Genomic DNA, 27,358 nt, shown 5'->3' on the forward strand with positions numbered 1-27,358 from the left:
TAACAATGTTTCACAGTGGATGACCACTTTTCCCTCTGCAAACTAATTTGTTTTCATCCTATAGTTTACACGAGGTGAGCGATAGAGAGAGACGGTGAGACACAAATATTGTATTTGGGATTTTCTGGTGAATAAGAATAGGGTAGGGTTTTTTTTGAGTTTGCTCTGTTGAATAAGACGAACAGATGGCCCACCTAGGAGGTTCTAAATGCTCTCACCTGAGCTGATGCCAGATCACGCCTCCATAAAATATGTGTATGGTCTCTCTTTCTCTTCCAGGACCTTGAGACTAATTCATTTCTCTTTACCTATTTATTTAAATAGTGTTGCACAATAATTGTGTACAATTTCAATTGTTGTTGCTCAAACCCATCGTCTATTGGGACATCACACTCAGCATGTAGACACCTGACATCCATGGTTCGGTCACAGCAAAGTGTGAAAGCTGAAGAAACCAGAGTAGGACAGCTTGGAAAAAGCAGTCCTGTAGTTAGTTGAGTGGATTATCGCCTGAATGTCCGCCGTTAACATCCATCTCAGTTTATAGACCCCATTACCTGCTTCAGCTTTGTGTCACTATCTACTCTCTATGTTCCCTTGTTAACACTCCTGACCTTGACTCTCCCTCTGATTTCCTTTGGGTGCGTGCTCCTCTCCTCAGTCTGCAGATGAAGCGTGTTTATCCAGTTCAACTTGATAATCCATGTTTATTTGACAGAATGAATGAATGAAAACTGCAAATGTTCATGTTGTGATGCTGCAAAATTGAAATGATGTTGACCAATGTCTTTCTACACCTTTAAAATATTCAGTTCTTTCCAAACTCGGTCAACTCGGTCGCCTATAGGCCAGTTTGAGTCTGAGTGAACATATACATTATGCAGTAGTAATTCAATTCCCAGCTGCACTTTGAGAAATTCAATGTAATACTATTTCAGACTGACTAACATGTATACATGTACATGTTTTTACGATGAACAGTATAGTTTTTATTGGAGGTGATTAAATTTCATTCAAATTCATCGTCCTTTATAGTCGCCAGAAAGAGCAAAAGTCCAATTTCCTAACACATAGTGAATTAGTTTTTGCATTACATTAGTTGTTTTTTTTGTCTCTGAGTGGGTAGAGATAAAAAGTTGGTTTAAAGAAGTCAAGCTCAGTGACAAGTAGACTGTTTAATTGTGGGGGGAGTTGCTGAGAGAAATATAAATAGAAGAGAAACTCTGATCATCAGCTGTTTCAACTAATCTGGAAAAAAGTGGGACAAAGTTACATAAAAGCTGTCTGTTGTGTGTAATTTGTACTATATTCTATTCATATTTCCACTCCACTGTGCTGTTGACTTTTAAATTGTTCAACTAATGTCTGGTACATTCACATCATTCTCAAATGATTCCTGTTCTGCACACAGGGAGTGATTTATATGATGTCAAAACAGATGGAGGCAACAACAACTTTGTTGTAGTAAAGCGAGGCGGATGCAAACAGGTTGGAGTGTGACTGAAAACACAAAGATGAGTGAATTCTACTGCTCAAACAAACCTAATGATTTAGCAGTTTGACATTTATAAGGTCCTTGCATTTCCTCTTTATACCCACAAATACTCCATCCATCAAGTCTGATAGTATTGTTTGCCAGAGCCTGTTACACTCTGGAGCTTTAAGTTTACGCGAGAGGAGATGAAGGTCAAGGTGCGTTATGGAGAAAAAAAAAGAAGAAAAAATGTGGTTATCTAAATTTTAAAATGCTGCTTTAATGCAAAAAAAAAAAGACTTCTGTCATCTGTCATCAACATCTTCAATGATTAATCACCAAAACAGCCACATCATTTACTTTCAGTCAAGATTTAAATGAACGTTAATGACAATAGCTTTGCTGCAAGATCAGCTTTGGTATTGATGTGAAGGACAACAGATAGTTTTAAAAGGGATAGTTTGGGTTTGTTGAAGCGTAAGAGGAACTGAAACATAGTTTCATAGTGTCTTAGAGAAAAATGCTTTATTTTTCATCAAGAGTTGATCCACTGCTGCCTCCAATATCATCTTCAAATGTGTTGTTTTGTGATTTTGGTGTTTTGAAACCCTTCATTCTGAGTGATACACGCTCGCCAAACAAGGCAGCAGTAGTTATTGGTCGGCTAAAATGAGTTTTTCCGGATGTCCCCGCCTTGACGTCATGTTCACTGAATGCACGGAGCTCAATCAGCAGTTTGTGAGATGTCGACCATGTGCCAATACCTCATACAACCAACCCTTAAACTTGGCGGCCACGCTTTAATTGGTTTTATCTCCATGTTCTTCTGTCTTTGTTGTCAGACAACTGAAGAAGTATGAAGCGGGGATTTGTTTACAGCTCATAAACAAACCCCGTTAACTAGCAATCAATCCAACCTTGTTTGGCCGCCGTGATAAAGTTTTACAAGTGCGGCATCGTTTGACAAAGTCATCTTGAGCTCAGGTTAACGACACGAGCTCCGCCGTCTGTTTTGCTTCACTGGCATTTAAAGTGAATGACTTGCAGAGTTCCAGTTGGAGGCAAATTAAAGATAGAATATTTAACATTTATATGTTGAAATATCCCAAAACAACAAGACTAATGTTATACATATTTTTGAGTAGTGTACGTATATTAGCCAAAAATACTGACAGCACAGAAATACCTATTTATAGTGAAGGTAACGGACCATGTCGTTCAATTCAGTTGCCTTTAAATGTGGTGTATGCAATTCAAAAAGTACTTAAGAATATGACAGAGATGATTAGTTACTTAATCAGGAAGTGACTTCATTAAACCTTTTTTTAAGAGGGAGAGAGTGTCCCCTAGTGGCACAAATGATATAGACCCTTTCATTGTACACAAACATTCCAAGCCTAGCGAGAATGCGCGCACAGTTTGGGGTCAGAAAACGTCACAACAGGTAAGCGAAGAACATGTATGTCCACAGTTCTCCACCGAACAATTCTGAATATGTTCTTTCGTTTTAGGACCGCGAACAACACCTAAATAAATTAGTACTGGCCAACAGCAACAGACTGCCTGACCCAGCTTCCATAAAAGATTGGGTAGATGATATTAGCAAGTGGCAACGCACATAGCAACACCTATGTGCATACAAGTTTTTTTTTAGCACATCATGTTTACTTGTCAACGCGCTAGCCGGCCGGCAGCTAACTGCAAGCTAGCTATGTCCAAGACCGCAACATAACTTTAGGCAGCATATACATATGTGCATTGATATACACATTCTGTGAAGGCGTTTCAACGTAATCTAACAGAAAGAGCTGATAAATGATAACTTACATGAATGAAGTGAGCACGAGCCTCTTTGACTGCAGTAGCATCAGCCCAGTCTTCTCTTTTTAATGCTTGGAGCCACAGACGACGTCTATTTTTTTGATCCTGCTGGGATTCTGAAGGACTTGACACCATTGCTGGTTCTATTTTCACAGCACCACAATTTTTACTGTATTTCTTTTCCGTGTCGGACACGATATCACAACCTTGAGTATCTATCGATACCGACATCAGTCTGTTACAGTCATATTACACCTTTTAAACTACATCTGTGCCAATTCTCCAACTGTGTAACACATATTTTTTTCGTCCAGTAAATAAACAGCCCACAACATGACTCAGCTAAAATGCTGTCTCTGATTTTTATATGAATTTGTACAGTCCGGGCTTGGTGAAGCATAAGATCCAGATAGTTTGCCCAGTATCGGACTAATACCGATACCAAATGTCGTATCAGCTCATTGAGACACTGAGTTAAATTGCTGATGCTTCCAAAACTAACATATTCTCCTTTTAATTTCTCTGAAAGCAGGAGTGAAATGTCCTAATGCTTAAAGTTCGACTTTTTACTCTTTGATGCCACTTGCTGACCTTATGTGACTGGAAGTGTAGCCTTAAAATGTTTTCATGTTCAAAAAAGTGGATTTATTATTCAAATTTGCTATTCAAATACCCACAGGTGACATTCTCCATATAAGTTGGATGCCGTTAGTTGAATCTGGCCCATTGTGCCGTACAAGCTCCCTGTACCATTTGAAACAAGTGAAATACAAAGCTTCCATTTTCAGATTTCTACTCTCTGGAGGCCATTTTGATAAAAGCTTCAGACTGTGGGGAGAAAATATGCCATTTTATTCTGGTGAGAGTGAACAATCAGTGTTTATGTGTGATGGATGTGTTTCTTTGATGGAACATATTTGGTGGTGATGGATTATTGATGAATTACAGTCTCGAGCCTAGTGGCCAGAATGATTTTGCTATCGGTATTCATTAAAGATGGGGAGGTGATAGCTTGACATCATATTGTGATCTTTATCTGCTTTGAGATATACTGAGGGAGTGACAGCTGTGTTCGTGCTGAGTGAAATGATATCTTTGTCTGATTTCACCATTCCAAAAAAAACTAAATATAAGCTTATTTTCCACCACGTGTGATCCCGTGGCCTCATTTTTGGGCTTTGAATGAACACATTATGTATTGAAATAGAGTTAGAGGTGACTCTAAGAAATTAGTTTGGCCTTTAGTCAACATTGGGAAGTTTATAAGTACAATAAAACAAGCATTTTGGTTTTTGTTTGGGATTTGATTTGGAGTGGATCATGTGTACCTCTTTAAATGAATTGTTGATTTCTGTTGTATGTATAATATCCCACAATCAAGCTCTCAGTGGTGGCTACTGTTAGTATTTATTTATTCTTTACACTTATCGGATGCAGGATCCACATACAGAGACCATTCACACCCATGTTCACACCTGCAGTCTGTAATTAACCTAACCCTAATCTGCAAAAAAAACAACCCTATGTTATTTGTTTGTTATCTTGGTTCCAACTTCGGGTAATGACAACATGGTCATTTATTGTAATATTCAAGATTATTTACACACAAAAACATAAAGTTATATGAGTCATGTATCACTTACCCTCCAGTACAAAGCAACACATAAACATTCATGTATTTACTGTATATCTATAGACATTTTCCAATGCCCTTGGTTTGGTTTTAAGACGTGTGGACACATTTTTTCTTTTTTTTTTCTTTTAAAGTATCTAAAGGCCCATTTGTTTAGGCCTGACTTTGTTGAATTGCAGTGTTTTTTTGTATTATTTTTATTCTGCTGCCATTGATCGCTGTCTGTGTAAATCTTCTCTCTCTTCTGATTATTATTATTATTACCATTATATCAGTAATTTAGCTTATTTTAACGAACATTACATGCATTAAAAAATGGCAACTTGCATTATATATATATAAAGATGGAATAGTATGAATAGAAATAGAAAGGTTTGGTGTGGCTTAAACATTCCATTATGATGCTAAATCTGATTGCACAGAGAAACTGTGATCGGGAACAAAAAGACGCCAGGCATGTTTATATTTGTCTTCTATAAGCTTTGCTCTCACTGCTTTTCTCTTGACAACTTGATTTATGGCACAAAGGCAAGTGTGTTATTCTGTACCCAAAACAACAATGGTAGAGAACGGCGGTTTTGTGCAATGCGATACATTTGTTATCACTATGCGGTGCACATTGGTTCCGTAACTTTTGCTTTGTGCTCATTTGGTGTAACAACGTGAAAACTCCACTTTAGCTCCACATACACTGCCTCCTTCTCCTCTGTGTGGTGTGGTGTGGTGTTGAGAACTTCCTGAGGTGCCAGTGTTGTGACATAATACGCAGCACTGACAGGCGTGTTGCTCACATCAGCATGCTATGAAATCAGAAGTGCCCGCATCTTAATCGTGTCCCGCTACTGCAGCTTCTTTATGACAGTGACCCATAAATAATACACCTGGAACTGCTTTAGGGACATGAAAACTTGTCCTTAAGCTTTATTTAATCGTTGTGCAGCAATAACAGTTCACCACATTTACACGTATATGTACTCTGTATAAGGCCCCCTCCACACACTGACTTATCACTGTCGCCCATGCAGAAACATAAACATACACAATGCATCGTCAAGTTGTCCTTCAATTATGTACAGGCAACAGACTCCGTTGATCTATAGTCATTACCTTGGTGCCACCGAGGCCTGTTGTAACATTAATGGTTCATACAAAACAACCCACATCATTCATTTATCACCGCTTTTCAGTCATTTATCACAGCCATGTACTCAACAGTCACTTAAGAGTGCCAACAGCCGGTAAGTTTCAAACAAACTTACCGGCTTTGACATCCGACTAATATCTGAGATTCTACATAAAGCATTTCAAGTATTATAAACTGAATTAGGGGCCATACGGTTGGTGTAGTGGTTAGCACTCTTGCCTTTGCAGCAAGAAGACCAGAGTTCGAGACAAGGGCCTTTCTGCATGGAGTTTCCATGTTGTCACCATGTTTGTGTGGGTTTTCTTCGGGTTCTCCGGCTTCCTCCCACATTCCAACAACGTGCACTTGGACACTCTAAAATTGACCGTAGTGAATGGTTGAATGTCTCTATGTGGCCCTGCGATGGACTAGCGAACTGTCTAGCATGTACCCCGACTATCGCCCTATGTCCGCTGAGATTGGCACAGCACTCCCGCGACCCTCATGTTCAGGATAAAGAGGTATAAGACAGATGGCTAAACTGTATCAGGAAAGTCAGGAAAAGTTCAACTATGCTTTCAAAATCACTTCATGTTAGTATGCAGCCTTGAGAGAACATGAGGAGATCCTTCAGGAATCTTCGTGAAATGAAAGGAATATAAAGTGCAGAACATACGTCAAATGATAATGTTAAGCACGCGCTGTTGACAATTAACCCTAACCAAAAAAAAAAACACAAATCCAATTCATTGTCACCGAGAGCTTGCGCTCCAAATAAGAAGGGAATTTACTGTGGCCGTAACTTGTCCCTCTCTGCCACCCCTTCCTCTGACATTTTTATGGATGACCCCTCGCAGGACTCGTACGATCTCATCCATCAAATGAAACCTCTGAATTGGAACGGCTTTTGGATGCCATTAAAACCATTACGAGCCGATAACAATTTCCTCACGTCGTCCTCATTTCAGTCGTAATGAAGTTCGAGACGTGCTCGCGCCATTACTATTTTTTAAAGTGGCAAAGTGGCAGTCGCATTGTCTGGCACCACTTATCATAGAAGTATTGCACAGTACGTACATTAACTTTCTGCTCTGAAGTCATTTTGAGAACATGCTGATGTTGATTCGGGACTTTTCCTCGCATGTGTTTCTTCCATGTGATTCAGGCCAGTGTTCTTAATTCAGCCCTGCAGGTAAACGTCCTCATGGCTAAACTAGCATGGTTCCTCTGGTACTCAGATAAAGCTCTTCTCCTTCCTCACAGTGGGAGTAGATGGAGAAAGATTTGGGGATGGGAGCTCACCTTCAGGGATCTATGTTGGAGATGAGATACAGTTTGACTTTGCCAGCCCCGAATGTTAGACAGGAGGAAACTGGAAATGTTTACTTTGAGAAAGAGTGCATGGTGTTATTTCTTGATAAAACCTGTGCTCTATTGTTTATCACATACATTCAAACTAAGAACTGTTATCAGAGGGACCAGAGCTGTCTCCTGTTCTTCAATTCCATCCTAAGGTCATTAAAATAAAATGAAAAAGAGGTAGTAGTAGTAGTAGTAGTAGTAGTAGCAGTATTCTGTGGTTAGCTGAAGGTGACTGGATTTAGTAGGAGTTGAGCACAGACAAAAGCAAAGTGCTGTTACATGCCTGTTCTGTGTCATCCCTCAAAATATGCTACCCTTCTTTAGAAGAAAAGGAAGACAAATATACACATAAATGAAAGATATACAGTATATATGCACACATATCCTGAAGCTTGTGTTGCTCACTCCCTTCACCAAAGTCCACAGACAAACAACGGATCACTTCTGTTATTATGTGACATTGGTGTTTGAAATATCAACCAAATAAGACAAATTCCCGAAATTTCCCCACAAAAACCCGCCACTTATTTTCTCTATGGACTGTGGTGCAGAAGAGTAAGTGAATCACGTATTTGAGGTGTTTTTTTTCTCTGTCTTTTGTTTGCTCCTTTTGTTATGTGAGTGATTAAGGGGCTGTGGGGATCTAATTAGGTCAGCCAGAGATAATCTTTGATTCACGTTCATATTTTATTGTCAGACACTCCCCAACAGTTCAGCAAAGCATGCATGTTCTCTATCGTCACATGTCAGAGCGTCATTTGTGCTATGTGGCGCTGGGTTCTTCTTCCTCTGGGTGTTAAAGAGACAAAAGCCGCAGCCATTTTGTATTTTGTTTCCCTCATTTTTCCAGAGCAGTCATCTCGTTGGTTTTGGGGCTCAGTTGCAGATACATCCTCTTGTGTCTCTTTCTATGTCGTGCTGTGTTGCGCCTGGGCCCACAATCCCAGGTTTTTTTTTGCTTAAACCACTGTGAGCTAATTGAAGATGATCTCACAGATAACGACTCCTGACTGGAACATTTTTCTTTGTTATCCCTCAGCTCTCCTGTGCCCTTTGGGCTCCCCCCGACCCCCACCCCCCTCTCATCCACCACTGCCACAAATACAGTCGGCGCACTCTACCTCTCAGTGGCTTCCCTCCCATCTTTGCTTCTCTCCGTCTGATCACAGGCATAACCACTGTGTCACACAAGCCATCTGTTTGACAGGAAATGCCAATTTCACCGGCGCAGTTAGGCCTTTGATGTTGTAAGATGATAGCTATCTGCAGTCCTCCACTACTTCTGCCATTGTCTGCATTCCTCTCTGTCCTGTGTTGAATATTTCTGAATGGTATTTTTCTCTTGACTCTGTATTTCTGGGACGACTTCAAATATATGGCGATTATTTTTTTGATTATCGCTCATTTTTACTCACTTTAATATACATATTGGAGATTGCAGTCGTAGATGGTAGTCATTGCTACGTGGAGCCATATTTTTCTCTTTTAACATTTAATGCCCGAGTAGCTTAAAAGTAAGATGACAAGAGATATTCCCCTCAGTTGTTTTAATTAGAATCACTTTTTTTGCTTTCAAAAGGTGTTTTGAATGTTATAATACATTAATTATACATTTTTGAGATGAGACATGAGGTCTAAGGTCTGACATCTCATTTAACATGATCACAAGTGGACAGGTGTAAACGTATTGAGAACACACTTGAGGACAAGTTCTGTGGACACATTCAGTGTGAACACAAATGTGTCCTGGGTTACACTGTGGAATGAACTGTTACATTGTTTTAAAAAGGCCACTTCTACTCTTTGGAAGAACCTTTCTTTACCCTACGGATCCATCAGAAGCAGATTTACAATATTACGTAAAGAGACGTATACATGCTATAGCAGCTTATTTGTTAGGGATGCAGAAGAGGAATCACTTCTGTTGAGGGGTAGGGCATGACCCAATGAAGAACCATTTCATTGCTTGAGAGGATCAGAGTGGGGTAGACGGGTCTCTAGTGTATCATAGTGTCTAACACAGAAAACTGTACTCATGGTCATAACTACGGCCAAAAATTGCAAGTGTGACTACCTAATTCAAAATAAAACAACCTACTGGGAATAGTGTTTACTCCGTAGACAAGCTGCTAGGGGGATGATGGTGGATATGTAATAGTACTTAGAGCTCCATCAGTGGAGCTAATAGCACACAGTCACGTAAGACCATTGTGGTCAAGCCTCACTTAACCGTGATAGTCTTGCAGAGGATACAGGTAATGGCATATATCAAAATACAGATCTAAGGATTTTATACATTTCTATCAGTGCTTTCAAAAGATCTATATGAATTTGACCTATTCTTTAACCCAACCCTAATGTCAGTCATCTTGCAAGTGACTTGAAATTCCACATGAAGTATGTGTAACTAACTGACGTTTTCCTAAGGACTTGAGACGTGACTTGAGTCTCACTGTGACAGGATTTGAGTCTTATGTATTAATATGTATTTAGAAAGATAAAGGTCTGTAGTTAAAGAGGTTGCATGAGTTTTTTTTGATTTTTTTTTTTTTTAGTAATGCTTGGTTTGACAACGTAACCTTGATGATTGAATCCATACTGATCCCAGCATATCTTCCTCTTTTCTGTCTCCCCACCACAGCAAGGGAAGAGAATGTGGCCACTTTCCGTGGCTCAGAGTATTTCTGCTACGATCTCTCCCAGAACCCCATCCAGAGCAGCAGTGATGAGATTACACTGTCTTTCAAGACATGGCAACGAAATGGCCTTATCCTTCACACTGGCAAATCAGCTGACTATGTCAACCTGGCTCTGAAGGACAGCGCTGTCTCCCTAGTTATCAACCTTGGCTCTGGAGCCTTTGAGGCCATTGTGGAGCCCGTCAATGGGAAGTTCAATGACAACACGTGGCATGATGTCAAAGTGACCCGCAATCTCCGACAGGTAAGAACACAGAGGTTGATTGTGTGAATGATTTAGTTGCCAATCCATACCTACCTACCTACCTATCTACCTACCTACCTCTTCATCTTCTACCTACCTATCTGCCCACCTTTGCATCTTCTACCTACCTACCTACCTATCTATCTGCCCACCTTTACATCTTCGACCTACCTACCTACCTACCTACCTACCTGCCTACCTACCTATCTATCTGCCCACCTTTACATCTTCAACCTACCTACATACCTACCTATCTGCCCACCTTTTGCATCTTCTACCTACCTCCACCTGCCTGCCTGCCTGCCTACCTACCTAATACCTACCTACCTGCCTACCTGCCTACCTACCTGCTGCCTGCCTGCCTACCTACCTGGCCCATCCCACATCTGCTTACCTTTGCATCTTCTACCTACCTGCCCTGCCTACCTACCTACCTACCTGCCTACCTGCCTATCTGGCCCACCTTTGCATCTTCTACCTACCTACCTACCTATCTGGCCACCTTTGCATCTTCTACCTACCTACCTGCCTGCCTACCTGCCTACCTACTACTACCTACCTCTTCACCTTCTGCCTATGTACCTATCTACCAACATTGAAGAGCATGTAACCTCTCAGGTTTTTAGAAGGCAGTTCCCTCTGTTCCTTCCTCCTTATTTATCAGTGGGGCAATTAGGGAAGAAGCTCTACTCTGATCTCTCAGTAGAAGATACATTTTTGAATTTCTAAATGACAAACTTAAAGTATGCCAAGATGATCATGTTTGGTAGAGTCACTGCCCTTTCAGACGCACATGTGACAAAGACAAACAATAATTGCTGAGCATTTTCCAGGCCAGTCTAAGCTTTTAATTGGTTTATTTAGCATTATAAGTACGAGAACTGTTCTGATTGTCAGGAAGCACAGACTTAATCCTGGAAGGTGTGAAAACCAGCGAGTTGGATCGCTGTTAGCCAATCGAGTGCATATTGAGTCAGGAACCTATTCTACCTTCACAAGCAACACAGGTCTGCTTGAAAATAACAGAACAGAGACTTTAAATGGAAACAAAACTTTGAGGATGAATACTTATAGGGCTGCAGTCACCAAATATTGCTGGTGTGTCCAGTCTGTTATCTTCATGTAGCTCAATCAGATGTGTTCCTTTGTGACTCATTGTTTAAGTTTTTTCAGGCAATTGGTTCCCTTAAGGTTTTTGGCCAGGTCAAAGTGTGTGTGTTCATTTACTGATGGTAAAAAAAAAAAACAAAACACCCAGCACTGACATTAAATGACCCCGATCTTAATCAATCCTTTAAGTTACATGGTGTCCGTGTGTGTTTTTGAAAGACACCCTTTATCTAAGAACGTCTTTAGATGACTGTGTAGACACATCTTTATCCTTGGATGCTTTAGAAAACAAGGTCAAGTTTCATTTGATTTCTTTTCCTGCTTCTTCAGTCTCTCCTCTGTTTCTTCTTGTTAACGCCCACCCCTGTCTGTCATGGTACAACCACTCTTAAAATAACAGAATTACTGAAATGAATCATTTTTACCAACAAACTGTATTTGTTTAACCACCTCACCTCCATCGTTTGTTTGTCATTTGATTTGCGTTGATGTATTAACACACCTTTCCATTTGCCCGCTCCATCTTTCTGCAAAGCAAACAGGCTTTGGATACTCAATGGTTAACAAACTCCATTGTATGGTAGATATCATTTTTATTGTCATTTTCGGTTTGCTGTGTACTTTTCCATCTGCTGTCTGTTTTGTGTTGCCCAGCTTTCATGTCATTCACATTAATCGTCCATTCACACGTCCACTCAGGTGTTTCTTCTGGTTTTGCAAACCCTTTTTTTCTATATTCTCCATTTTTTGGCCAACACTGCTGTGGAAAGTATTGTTCAGTATGAGTAAAATGCTCCTCCTCACACTAAAGTCTGACTATTGTATGTGACCACCCACACTGTAGGAGAAAATTGTATAACTACAAATTCCACCAACACTACAGGCCTTTTGGCTTTGGAGACAAAACTGAAAAGTGATCGTGGCACTTTAAAAACAGTGGATAGTGATTAAGGGCAGTGGAAGACCTGACTTGTTTTAGACTTAGCTGTGTTACCCTGAAACACGAGTAAGGCTTGAGTACAGTATGAGGTTTCACTGCATATCTTAGTCAAGCTAAGCAGCGGGTGCTTTCCACCTTTAGCTGTGGCTACTCATGTATCTGTTTGTCTTTATCTTGGATTCCAGGGGTATTTAATCTACTGTCTGAGAGAATCAATCAGACTGGAATCACATTTTTGAAAGTCTCAAGTTCTTGTGACAGAATCGAGACATTAAAGGATCATTTTGGTTAATTATAATTTGGGAGAGAAAACAAACACTCACTGGGAGCATTAAAATTTAAAACCCAGTGTCTTTTGCCGCTTTTGTACTATGCTATGTTGTCTTTTGTATTTTATGTAAATCATTTTGCTCTTGAAATGTACTATACAAATGAATTTGCTATACCAAGGGGAGTTAATTGAACATGTTCATTTGTCAGCTTAGAAGAAACATATTGATTTCAGCGTCAAACTTTATTTAATTATGTTTGATAGGGAGTAAGCATACAAACAGACCTTTTAAGTTCAAGGTTCAGTCATTCTGAATGTTGAATTTCCCCGTTGACACATCATTGGAGGGTTAGTATCACTGCTGTATTAACATCTCTTGTTAAAATGTTAATACTAAGTCAAATAATAAGAGTTGAGTGATTCAGTATTCTCAAACTCAATCACTTTAGTAGCTGCTAGTTTCCCCCCTAAGACAATTGTTAAGAATTTGAGCAAAAATTTAAACAAAGCATCAATGATTTTGTCAAAAGGACATTTTTATCTCCTATAAATTGCTCCCACGCTGATGCCCTGCAGTGTGGGTCTATACTCTGTTGAGCATGTTTGTATTTGATTTCATGTGGCGTCATCTGAACTCACTGCTTCTCTGCTTTGATGGCTTTTCCCAAGCATGTTATCTTTGTTGCAATATCTTTCTTTCTTTCTATTCTCTCCCTCATTGTCTGGAACTTCACCCAGTCAGCATTTATTTATTTACATTTCATGCCATAGTTTCAATATCTAATATAAAGATGTAGATGTTCCTTGTTTTCACAGGGCGAGAGATTTATTCTTTACATAGACATGGGTGATTGTTCATCCTTACAGTTCAAAGGGCAAATGAAGACACTTCTTCCGCCCTCACTGTTTACTCCTCGTTGTCAGGTGACGATATCAGTGGATGGGATTCTAACCACCACGGGTTACACCCAGGAGGACTACACCATGCTGGGATCGGATGACTTCTTCTACGTGGGTGGAAGCCCTAGCACTGCTGACCTGCCTGGCTCTCCTGTCAGCAACAACTTCATGGGCTGTCTCAAGGAGGTAAAGTACTTGATTTGGTGTTTGTTGGTGTGAAACGTGATGCTAGTGTCCCATGATCTAATTTAAATGTGGGACTATTTATGAAATGTCTCTGCCAGTGGACATTTCAGCTCAGTCACTATGAACTTCTTGAATGGCTGCAGCTTGTTCCTTCAAGCTGATGATGTCATACCTAGGAAGTTGACTATAGGGCCACAGCAGGGACCTGGCTTTCTTGTTGTTGTTTGACAGCGACAAATGCACACACACATGCACACAGAGACAGACACAATATAGAGCATCAGATGAGCAGCAGGAAGAGGGAGGACATGGTGTTGTAGCCTTTTAATCCCCCTCTGGCCCACTTCCTGCTCTGTGCCATGCTGCGCAGTTTTGCATTTTGATATCTCTGATCTTAACCATGACCAGTTGATGCCTAACCCTAACCTTAACCTAACCCCATTTCAAATCTTAGCCATCAATTTAGCCGTTTCCTCAGAAATTAGGTTATGCCTCATGAGACCGGGTTTTTGTCTCCATGGTGACACAGCCAATTTGTTCCTGCTCGGTTTGTGGCTGTTTGCCTCAACAAGACGTCAAGCTTTGTATGAGAATGAGGACTGTTGTGGGTGGAGCCAGTGTAGCTCCCCCCAGATTGTACTTTACCATTTTCCTCTGGTGTACCTGAAGGGAAGGGTACTGAAAAATGGAACAGTTGGGGCTGGTTATTTTGTTTATATGTAATGGAAACACATAAAAACACCAAACCATTCCACTTGGTGGGTACTCAACTAGGTAACACATACAAGTACACACACAAATACCATAATGACTTACTTTAACTTAAACCAAAAATGAATAACTGTCACTTAACCTCACCTAAATTTAGTGGGATTGTATTCATACAGTACGTCATTGCATTACACAGGTGATTGTGCTCAGCACACTTCCTGTGCCAAGAAGCTGCTGGAGGCAGGCAAGCTCAGCAAAAACCTGGCTGTGAGGGGAGACAACACAGAAAACTGGTTTTAGCCACTAAACAAAAGGCTCGCCCAATTAAACCTACGTCACTGAGAGTGTCTGTTGTGCTAAAAATATTTACTCTGCTTTATTTTGTCATTAAACGGTCCTTTTCATTAGGAAATCGCTTGTTTCTCCACACCAGTCCAAAAAAGTCATTTTGCCTGACAATGACCATTTGGCTTGATTCTACTCAAAGTATGGGCAGCAGCCCCTTATCGGGCTTTACTGGTACTGCGGGTGGGCCGTGAATATATGATAAAGTTTTCAGTTTTGTAATTAAGTTTTAATTGCTGTAAAATGTGTATGATAGATTGTAAGAAATAACTATAAGGAAACAAAACAAAGCAACGGCGTTTGAATTATGTTTTCTTTTATCTGACCTAGTATAGGTGGTAATATATAGCAATATTGTGACATTTTAAGTGTAAGTACTTAATATTAATATTTTAATTTGTAAATTGTTATTCCTGCTGATTGGTAATTACGCACTTTTCATATGCAGTCCTATGAATAGTTTCTATTAAAGCTGCATGTGTTCCCATGCTGCTGAAAGAACATCACAGACAGTGCTCTGTTGGCCTTCTCTTATTATTGAAAAAATTAAAATCACATAAAAACTCTTTATTGAGCAATTTTCAGGACAGTCTATGATCCCATTGGTCCCTTGGTCAGAATTTTGGCTGCACTTTCTGCGCCATTTTTCTGTGACCTCCTTGCTAATTCTTGCCGTCATCTCTGCTCCAGCACTGTGTGCCTCTGCCACTTGTTGTAAAGAGTCTGGTCAGGCACTGCATGAGCACAGGCAGGTTCAGTCTGTGACAGTATGTGTGCCGGACAATCATGTCTATGTGGATTTTTCATCAAATTACCGACCCTGGTTGTTCAAACTGTATCAAAAAAGTTCCCACACACATACACAGGAATATTTTTTGTATGCAGAGTGGTCACAAACACAAATATAGAGTGTCTGCAAGATTGTCATCATACACTCTCCCTCATACAGTCACACACATATCTGCAGCACCCACCAGCTCTCCCTCTGCCTGCCGTCCAGCACCCTCACGTCCTCCACTCCTTGCCATTAAGGCTAATTTGCCTGCTGCCAATGCTCTTGTCCTCGCCATCACAGAGCGGCATTATGGATAAATGCTTTGTTACCATGGCACCAGGTACTGGTCGCCCTTGGTAGCCCCATGTGGTTGGCTGGCGCATGATTGTTGTGCCTTTCATAAGCCAGCAATTACAGAGAAAGCCTACATCTCCAAACCTACAAAATACATAATGGCCTACAATAACACATAATTGCTATAATTGCCATTGTCATTACACCTCCATCAACCACTCACATGGAGGCCTCTAGCTGTGCCTGTGTACTGTAGCCAAAAAAGAAGCACAAAGGATGAGTTCAACATGCAAGATGAGCGAACGCAGCGACTGCTGTCCTCAGGTTTTCTCCTCACTCCTGCGATGAGACACTTCCATATCATTCTTACAACCAATTAGTGCTATTCTCCCATTCATCTACATGTAACACTGGATGATACTATAGTGCAACATGAATAAATAGAATAGATTAAAAATACAGTTGTCACTATTGTTCTCCATGTTAGCAGAATCATCTTCAGTGTCCTGTTTTATTTTGTACACTCACAGCCTTACTTCCTGCTGTAGTTCCGCCCCCACCATTATTACAGGCCACTCCCAGACTGGTCACACCTGTGTCTCGTTTCCCCGTTAGTTCATCTCCCTGCTAGATAACTGCAAGCTATCCAGCATGTGATACCTTCCTGCTCCCTAGTATCTGACCCTATTTCATGTCCAGGGATTTTACTGAGGACTGCACACAAAAGACACACACACGGAGCCGCTAAAAACAATACTTCACTCCCACTCTGTGGTGTGAAGTAATTGGTCAACTTATTCCATGTTTCCCACCGGTCCTTGAAGTCCTTGAAATTTTGCAGTTTTGAAAAATAATAATAATAAAGCCCTGTAAATAGACATGGGTCTTTGAATGTGTGAAAGAATTTAGGTAAATGTTATGACACCACCTACTTTTTGTAGGTGGTGTCATGCTTGATGTATGTAGACTAGGCCTACGCAGAACAAACCGCTGAGTCATAATTACCAGCGGTGTTGTGGACACTGTCCGCTGTCTCTCTCTCCTCCGTTGACGTGAGATTCCGTGCAGAACAGTGAGCGAGTAACGTTTAGAGAGAGACAGCAAATGACGTGATGTCTGGGAAATGCAAATTCCACTATCAAATCGATAAAAATGGACGCCATGGGCAAAGCGGCTCTCACAAGTTGCCCTCCTAATTTTAAGCTGTGTCACCACATTCGGTCCTTTAATTTGAGGGAATTGGTCCTGGAAAGCCCTTGAAAAGTCCTTGAATTTGATGGTGTGGAACCCTGTTATTCAGAGTCAAAACTTAAAGTTACACGTACTATATTTGAGATTTTCAATGCTGCCTCTACTTCTCAGAGGGGAGTGTTGTGTTTCGTACTGAGGGCTTGCGTACATGTGATGCTTTAACATGGGACGGGGACCAAAAACACAACTATGAGAAAAGGCTGAAAAGACATTCTTCATTCACAAGATTGTATAAACTTAAGCAGACATAAGGTTTATTAAGTGACCCTGTTGTTAAGTGGCTGCTCTTGTGTACCTGCTGGCAGACAAGGAAGGGCACGAGCAAAAATGAATAGGTCACCTACTGCACACTAGTATGTTTAAGGCAGACATGTCCAAAGAGTGGCCCGGGACCAAAGGCAGCCAAGTCCTGGGAGCTGAATTACACGCGGACCTCTCTATGGACCTCCACACATTAAAAAATCTGAACTATGCCTTTAACATTTCATCAGCGTCCTCTCTTATCAAAGTGTCAGACCTTCTTTGCAGATGTGTTCTTTCACGACAGTCCATGCTTTGACAGCTTAAGCTACTGTCCACTGTATTTAAATTGTGTAAATAGCACTTCTCTCTCTCTACACACACACACACTCAGTTGGCTTTAAATCTCAACAAATTAAGCTTGGCCGCGTTTAAAAATAAACCGTGTAAGAGCACTACAAGTGTTGTGTACTCATTTGACAGTCTTCAGGCGTGTGTTTCAGCCCAGATGGTGTGCTTTGCTGAGGGAATGATGCCACCCTGTGGGCAACATTGTGCACTACAAAAGCTCTGTTCTGGCAAAACACCCTCATAGCGTGATGGTTTGAGTAACACGACTACAACGACCCACACTGAATACAAAGTGGTGGTTTTTTTCCAGTGAGGCGCTACAGCATCATTTTTAATTTGTGAGTCTTTTCTTATTACTGACATTAAAACTCATTCTCATACGTAGTCTGCAGTGCTGTGACAGACAATGGCATTTTTTTGTGTATAATACAGTGTAGTTTAGTCCATTGTTCTCTATGGCTGTAGAGTCATTTAACACACACACACACACACACACACACACACAGACAGTAGGCAGAGATTTATGGGCTCTAGAGATGATGAATGTTTCTGTCTCCCAGGGCGTTTACAGTGTCTCTCTCTCTCTGTGTCTCCCTCTGAATGGAAGTTAATATGAACACTACACTTATTATTATTGTTATTATCATTATTATTATTAAAATTGAGAGTATTTTTGGGGGGGATTCATTTTGGATTCTGTCTCTGACTGAGTGAGCCACTCCTCTGCTGTGTCTTTGTGTGGCAGTGTATCTGAGCTGTGAGGTGCAGAACAGACAGGATTATATTTACCGTGTCTCCTAGACTAAGTCTTTATTGGGCTCTAAGCAGAGTTTGATTGGAGGAGGGGGGGGGGTGAGGGGTGCTTTTCCACCACCTCGCAGTAGCCGGTGCTTATTAATTAAATTAACGAAACCAGTGTCACTCTTGTTTTCTAACCTTGGAGGTTCAGCAAAATCACAAAAGTGTCCTAGTATTAATCGGCACTTTCGTATTCAAAGTGAAGCACCAAGTGGGGTGATACTGAACTGGAAGTAAATGGTAGCATCATGCTTCGCATTGTTGCCTCAGAACAATATAGTCATTGGTTTGAATCCCAGTCAGGCCAACCAAGTGAAATCGATCCCTATGACTGTAGGTGTTTGAAACGAGTTGACATGTTTCCTCCTGTGTGGAGTTCCAGGTATTCTGTCTCCTTCTTGAGCAGCACGATGTTCTTGCCTTATCCTTCTGTGGTGACCTGGACGTTTGCACCACCTGCTGCTGACCTCAGTGAACTCGCTCACTTATTACCACACATGAGAGTCTAGGGCTGACGTAGGGCAAAAGGGAAGGGTACACCCTGGACCAGGGCAAATACACAAAGACAAACAACCTCCGTGCACAGGGGTAGAACATGCACAACTCCACACAGAAAGAACCTCGGCTGGAGCGGGCTTCTTGCTGTGAGGCAACAGTGCCAGACGCTACTGCACCACATTTTCTTCTACCCATCTGTCCATTTTCTACCACTTTATTGTCCACAGGAGGGTCGCTGTGCCAATCTCAGCTGACAAGGGGGGGGTACACCCTGGACAAACAACCATTCACGCTCACATTCACACCTACGGTGAATTTAGAGTGACAAATTTAACTAATCCCCGTATTTTTGGACTGTGGGACAAAACCGGAGAACCCGGAGAAACCCCATGCACACGGTGAGAATGCAAACTCATGCAAACTCATTTTCTTCTACCCAATGAAAATGTGCTTCAAATTAACAATACATTTAAATGGCAACCTAGATAATGTTGACCTTGTCGTGGACTAGTGACCCGTCCAGGGTGTGCCCCGTCTGTCGCCCTGTGTCGGCTGGGCTTGGCTCCAGCTCCCTCTTTGACCCTTGACTGTTCTAAATTCTCCCTGATAAGAGTCTGGAACTCCCTGCCAGAGGAAATATAATCTAATATTTATATGTTATTTATATATAATAATATAAAAATTTGGAGTCAGTAGCTTCCCTTTAAATAAAACTATTGTCCTGCATTTTTGGATTTTAATTTAATTATTTTTATCCTTGCTTATACTTGTTTTTAAACAGTAGGCTACATGTAGCACCCTTGACACTTGGTAACATTAAGTGACGTGATAAAGTTGATGTATAATAATGTATGCAGTATGCTGTTGGAAATTGATTGTCTGTATATTTGAATACTTTACGATTAGTAGAATAGAATAGAATAGAATAGAAATACTTTATTCATCCCCAAGGGGAAATTGTTTCGTGCTGAGGCTGCTGTTGTGTTTCAGGTTGAAACCTCTCATATTACCGATGTTTTCCTCAAACACAGCACTAAGGACGAAATGTCAGCTTGAGGCATAATCTTAACAGAGACACTGGAATTCTCTCAACACTGACCTGGTGATTTGAATAACCTTCCCTGAGTGTGTGTGTGTGTGTGTGTGTGTAAGATAAACTTTGTATTCCAGCCACTGTGCTTGTGAGCTTCTTTTTCCAGCATGTCCAGCATCAAAATGTACGTAAAACTCATACATGTATAACAAAATAAACGACAAAATACAGTAGCCACACCACGTATCAAAATAAAATATTGTATTTTTGTATTTCAAAAATACCCACACTATAGTACTTGAGAACATACTCAAATTCCAAGTCCGGAAAAGATAAAATATTATAACTCCAATGGCTAAATAGAGAACAATACATAAATCAATTTGGCTATAAAAGCTTAAGTCAGTGTGTCGATAACAAGTCCAGCTAAAATAAAGTACCAACCACCATGCCATACAACACGAAGGCATTTTCATCATCTCAACACAATTACAAAAAACTATTTTGCAATTTCTAATACGTACGTTAAATTTGCGCATCGGAAATCCTTGTACCTATATTGTGAGGGGCTACGTCACATTCATTCTTCCTTGCGTCAAGGTTCTAAATGGAAGGTGACAATAAAATGCTCTTTTGGCTGCAATCCATGTCATCTTGTGTTACATTAGAGAGAGAGAGACATAGAGAGAGAGAGAGAGACAGAGAGAGAGAGAGTCGTGGAGGTCTGGTTAAGGAGATAATGCAGTGATGGATTTCCATCATTAGGCTGTTGTCAGACATGTTCACTGTAGTTTTCCCTCTCTCACACACACACACTCTCTCTGTCTTTCTGTGTAATGTGTGTATATATATACTGTTGTGAGTGGTGAACGGCTGATGTTTATGTGTAGAATCGTTGCGTACAATTGTGCCAAAAGATGATTGTTTCTTTTTTGTCAGGTGTGTTCTGGGGGTTAGGGTTGGGGGAGGGGTCATAGAAAAAAGGTGGGTCGCTGGATTCAGTCCCAGCTGACACTGGATTGGAGTCCATTCTCTCAGAGCGTGAGATGTAAGCTACCCGACTGGCCCCCTTTTGGTTTGAAAACTCTGGCCTGGGGCATTTTAATCTGCACGGTAAAAAAAAAAAAGTAGACCTTTGGAAATGATGACACATTCATTTCTTGATTGGCTCATTGTCAGTCGACTAAAAAAAAAATCTCCTTGTTCACTGTTATTGCTCATCAGTGATACTCTGGAAACTAAGCAGAACTGTGGAGATCATCTTCCTTTTTTATGCCCAGTGTACTTTACATTTGTCTGAATTATTATTTTATTTTTTTAAATGCAAACATAGCAATATGAATTTAATGTAGCTTTAGAGGGCCACACGATTGGTGGTATGGTTATCATTCTTGCCCAGGTTCGAGACTGGGTCGGAACAAGGACCTTTCTGCATGGAGTTTGCATGTTCCCTCTGTGTGTGTGTGTGTGTGTGTGTGTGTTGTCTCCAGTTTCCTCCCACAGTCTAGGTAAATAAGGTAAATTGAACACTCTAAATTGACCATAGTTGTGAGAGTGAATGGTTGTTTTGTCTCTATGGCGAACTGTCCAGGGTGTGACCCCGCCTATCGCCCTATGTCGGCTGAGATTGGCACAGCCCCCCCTGCGACCCTCATATGTGGAGCATAAAGCAAAGAAGATGGATGTAGCCTCCGAATTGCCTTTTAACCGACATGTAATTGGACTTTTGAAGGAAGCGCAGGGAAGTGCGACCCACCTCACCGCCAATCCGGCAACCGTTGTCACGTTCGATTACATGAATTAAAGCTCTCGGACCATATCTGCGTCATTTAAGGCATCACACTGCCACCGCCACCTGATTGGCTGACTGGATACATAGGTGTGCCCCATCTTCTAAATAAAGTGTACAGTCTTTGTAAATGCGTATGGCTTTATTTTTTTTCATTTGATGTGTGTGTGTGGGTGTGTCCCTCTGCCTGCTATCAGACTCCGCCTCATTCTCATGTTAACCTACAGCCGGCATCTGCAGTGTGCTGATAAAGCCCCCTTTTGCATGTTGAAAGGCCCTTTTGCTGTGATTGTTTTTCGAGGTGGCACGGACCTTGGAAGTGACTTGTCAAATTGTCAGCGACACCCTCTATTCCCGTCCTCACCTCCACCTCCCTTTTGGACGTTCTTTCCTACTCCTGTCCAAAGTTAAATATAAGCAAGCAGCAGGGTAACAGAGGGGGGAGGGAATGTGTACCTATATAACTACATTAAGGCATTTTTGTCCATTAGGGGAAATCTTTCCACTTGATCTGGCCATCATTTTGGCTGTGTTGCACTACTGCCTTGGGTTTGCCAGGTGGCTAAGATGTCTTTCCTGAATATCTGTCTTACCTCAGTGCAAAAACACTCTTCACACGTTCTTGAGGAAATGAATTAGAGAAGAAGAAACAGAAAGTAGAGCAGTCTACTGCTCTGAGGCTGCAGGTGCCACTGCATACCAGATGAAGCCACTTTTAAAAAAAAAGCCGATTAACACCATTTCCATTACCAGTGGTGGTTCTGCCCTGTGGTGTAAAATAATCTGTAGCATAAATAGAACAGACGAAGAAGAAACCATACATGTTCACCTGGGTCTCGTACAGTCGAGGAATCAGAGCGTCTGGCAGTTGTGAGTGGAGACAAACATCGACGAGCTTAAGTTATTCGGTGGTAAAAATCAAAGTCATTAAACTGGTTTACTTGTTTAATTCAAGTTCAACATCACCACACTTGAAGGTGCAAATTAATACTAAGTCACTTTTGTGATTTCTGAGGTTAAAACAACAAAAGTGACACTATAATTAAGTATCAATAATAGTCAAGCACCGGCTTCTGGTGCCTAAATCAGATTCTGCTTAGGGCCCCACAAAGGCTTGGGCTGGCCCTGTCATGAGTGAAGACCGATTAAACACATTAAACACAGGGAAAGACACCTTTAAACCCATGATTAAAAGGTTTTTTTTTGACCTGTGGGAATGGGATATTTGTGTATTAGGTGCAGGGGGCACACCGAGTACTCAGCAATGACTAAAATAAACCTCCACTATTCCTTTGAGGCTTTTATTTTGGAAGAGACGGTTGTGGAGCTGCTCCAGGGGCTTGGGATATTTAAGTTCAGTCACAGCGGCAGAATGAATGGTTGTTTATTGTAGAGAGGTGGAGGTCTGAGATGGATGATGGGGAGGGAGAGAATGCGGGACGTATGTAACAGAAAGAGAAAGAAAGGCAATAAAGAGAGGAGTGCGGGAAAGAGACTGTCTTCCATCCAGTCCCCAAGCACCTTAAGGGATAGGTTGATTTACTGTCAAATCTGCTGGTGGAATATCGATAATCTCAGCCAGTCCCCTCAATCTAACCACTGAGCCGTCGCAGCACTCTCAGTGAAAACCCTGGGCGAGGAGACGGAGCTGAGACATTAATATAAAAGAGAGTGAAATGGAGGGTGAGGGTGTGTTTGTTTTCTGTATGGATGCGGCCCAAAATATGGCCAGACAGAGGGTGTTTCTCTGCCTACAGAATTAGAGAAAAAAAAGAATGGGCCCTCAATTTTCCACTTGAGCAGATTTCAATTTACACACACAACCCCCTTCTATGACTCCATCCTCCCATTGTTATTGACATTATTTAGTGTTGCTGTGATAAAGGATCGGCTCACTTAGTGTTTCTCATTCGTTTTCCATCATTGAAATGACGCCGGCTCCTACAGGGAACGGGCCGCCCTGTTAAAAACCAGCTTTGCAGTGATTGACGTAAACTATCAGGATATATATACTGTACATATGGCAGCGCGGGGGAGAGTTGTGGGGTTAATTCAGTATGAACTGTTCATTGCTCCAGGAGATAAAGCTGCGGCGACACAACAGCCGTCCAAAGCATTTCCACATGTTGATAGATTCTCAAAGCCGAAGATGAAAAATCTGATTTGGGGGCGGGGCATCTAAGGAATAATACAGATACTTGATTGGATGTAACTTGGTATGCTCCCCGAGTACAAGATGAGTCAAGAGCCGCTGTTTTGATATTATTGGGTTGCATGCGAGTGTGTGCGTGACATATAAAGCGACAGGATCAAAGAAGTCAAATGGGAATTTTGATGTCGCAGAACCAGGTCTGAATGGGGATTGAGAAGATCCAGGCTTTTGTTGAAGTAATATTTCAGTAAAATGCACAGCTTCATACAATAATGCAAATTCAACATGTCTTTCATAGCTCCCTCAAAATGTAGTGAATGATAGAACTTCGGCGAGCCGTTGATCGAAGAGAGTCGCCAGCCATCATTGTGACCTTGTGAATAACACAACTCCTTTTATGGACATCCTGGCTTTACAAAATGCGGCTCTTTTTTCGTCTTCTTCTGTGCTGTTGAGTCAAGGTTATGCTTCATTTTGTATCACAGTTTTTGGAGTGATATGAAGTAGCAATAATCGTGCACAACTCACAAAATAGACTGTTTTTTCTTTTATTTTTGTTCATAAAAACGAGCCAAGCGAACTTTGAACTGTGACACATTTCCAAATGTCACGATTTCAATCCGATTTTAAACATTTTGAGCACTTTTTGCCCAGGTGTGTTCATGTAGTTGGTGAAAAGTCTATATTGCACATTCTTACAGCCTCCGTATATACATTTAAACATAATAATGGATAATAAAGTAGCCCAAATGCACTGTGTTCTAAGGCTTGAGACCTGGTTTTAAGTTAGAATTGGGTTTAGATTAGGGTTAGAGTTGTGATGCTTAAGGTTAGGGTAAGGGACTAGGGAATGCACTGTCTATATGAGGTGTCCTCACTATGATATGAAATCAGGTTTGTGTGTGTGTGTGTGTACACTCTGTCTGACAGACCTCATGCCGTTGCCTGATGTCAGCTTCTGTAATGAGCTCGGAGAAGCCACACACACACACACACTCACACACACACAAGCTTTGTAATTCTGTGAGAGAGACAGAGCAGACGTCTGGCTTTTTGTCAAGTCACTTTCCAGTCTGATTTTGTGTTAATATTCACTTGAGGCATATTAACACAGGGTGGTTCATCATGTGGATGAGTGACCAGAGGTTGATAAGGAGGCCTTTAGCCTCACTCATACAGATTTTACTCCCTTGCACCGCTTTGCCACTCTTTCCTCGAGCGGCTTCTGGTGTCTCGTAGGTCAGATGATGATGATGATGATGATGATGATGATGATGATCATCAGCGGAATAGAGTTCAGGCTCTGTGACTTGTCACAAGCTTTTGAGTACAGGACATTTATTCATGTGTGCAAGTATATTTAAGTGTGCTTCATTTTGTCTTTGTGTCATTTTGACTTTTATCTTTTGTATATGGAAACAAACCTATACAATAAAGAAAAACAAAAAGAATTAAGAGGAAATAGAAGAGTTCATTGACATTGTATTCTTATAAATACATGGCAATTTTCCACCAGGTTCCAATTTCTTTCTCAACCTCGTCTTCCAAATGAGCGATTTTCTTTTTTTCAATCACCTCCAACAGATATTTAATCTTCTCTGTCCAAATTATATACAAAGATTTACATGAATACAAAATAGGTAGTTTTTTTTTATTATTTTCTCTACCTTTGCTCCAGCAGTTAATTTGTTTAGTTCTTCATGTTTTTCTTTAATATTACCGCTAATCTACAATCAGGTATTATATTAAATATAGACGGACACTGATGACCACCTTACGTGTGAGAAGGAAGAAGGAAAAAGAGGAAAAAAAAAAACAGGTTTCTGTTTGCATTCGAGTCCGTACAATGGATCTGTGGCTCTGTATTCCATGGTCACGTCAGTGCTTATCATGTAAAACCAGCCAGACCCGCCACCCTCAGGCAGAGAAGAGAGAGACCTTATTAGGTCTATGCACCTGTAATTCCAAACATCACGTCTCCTCGTCACCTTTGACTAATTTGTGTGGCGGAATCATTACAGAAGAGAATGTGAGTGGTTATAGCAGACCTGGAGGCTGATGTGCACACTATTTTTGCCTCCTCGGGATTCTGATAGCTCCTCATTTTATTTGATGTAAAGGTCTTCCCTTGTTATTAACATTAGTAATGAGTACTATTCAGTGAATAAATAAATATTTTTTTATTCGATGATTGCTCTATCACAGGTGGTGTACAAGAACAACGACATTCGACTCGAGTTGTCTCGTCTGGCTCGGATCGTGGACCCGAAGATGAAAATCCAGGGCGAGGTGTCCTACAAGTGTGAGAACGTGGCAACTCTGGACCCCATTTCCTTTGAGACTCCGGAGGCCTACATCAGCCTCCCCAAGTGGAACACCAAGCGGATGGGATCCATCTCTTTCGACTTCCGCACGACCGAACCCAATGGCCTCATACTCTTCACCCATGGTAAACGCCAGGAACGCAAAGACACCGCCCGCAGCCAGAAGAACACGAAGGTCAGTCCGTTACCATCAAGTTTTCAATGATGACTGATTTCTTTTCTGCTTTGAGAAATATCATCCCACTGATACCTGCAAGTATAAAGTCAGGTTTGCCTGACGTGCTTGCTTGTATACAAAGACTGATGAATGTTTTTAGCATAATGGTGATTTGTGTTTAAGACAAAAGCCATAAAGTTTAACCAATAGCATCTTACTTAATTAAATATAAAGATGCACTTACCCTATGACTTGGATGACTTCGGAACACACTATAGGTAATTAATTGAAGCAATGTAAGATTTAATCTTTATACCTCATAAAAGGTTCCCTACCTCAGTGACTTGCAAGCAGCTGAACCAAAGAGTAATGTTCCCCCGTTAATTACTTGATGTAAAATACTTCAGAAAAGAAATGTTCTTCCTCTAATTCATTCTCAGAAACCTGAAAAGTAAACATTCTGAGTCCTTTTGTCCTTGTCCAGGTGGACTTTTTTGCCGTAGAGCTGCTGGACGGCAGCCTGTATCTGCTGCTGGACATGGGCTCAGGGACTATTAAGGTGAAGGCGACCCAGACAAAGGTCAATGATGGTGCCTGGTATCATGTGGACATCCAGAGGGACGGACGCTCAGGTGAGTTGCGATTGTGAACTTGTAAATAATGCTGCGTCCACACTGAACATGGATAACATGGCAACATGGTTTATGTTACTGGATCATTTGTGTTTAGCGAGCACAATCTGCAACTGCTAGAGAGAACATGCATGGAGATTTCTCTGGGTTCTCCGGCTTCCTCCCACAGGCCAAAGACATACAGAGGTTAATAGGACACTCTAAACTTGACCTCATTAGTCTTGTTTGCTTGGACTGTGCACATA

The 27,358-nt window shown here is 41.2% G+C and overlaps 1 protein-coding gene across 3 annotated transcripts in view; it reads left to right on the forward strand.

The window, feature by feature from the left end:
* Nucleotides 1-27,358, forward strand: part of nrxn3a (neurexin 3a) — a 138,283-nt gene that overhangs the window by 58,923 nt on the left and 52,002 nt on the right. For all 3 annotated transcript variants that reach the window (XM_044047175.1, XM_044047177.1, XM_044047176.1), the window contains exons 6-9: nt 10,055-10,356; nt 13,602-13,763; nt 26,206-26,499; nt 26,966-27,113. In XM_044047175.1, coding sequence (XP_043903110.1) covers nt 10,055-10,356; nt 13,602-13,763; nt 26,206-26,499; nt 26,966-27,113 — 906 coding nt within the window. The remainder of the gene's footprint in view (nt 1-10,054; nt 10,357-13,601; nt 13,764-26,205; nt 26,500-26,965; nt 27,114-27,358) is intronic.

Source organism: Solea senegalensis, linkage group LG16, assembly GCF_019176455.1.
Source record: "Solea senegalensis isolate Sse05_10M linkage group LG16, IFAPA_SoseM_1, whole genome shotgun sequence".
Classification (NCBI taxonomy): Eukaryota; Metazoa; Chordata; class Actinopteri; order Pleuronectiformes; family Soleidae; genus Solea; species Solea senegalensis.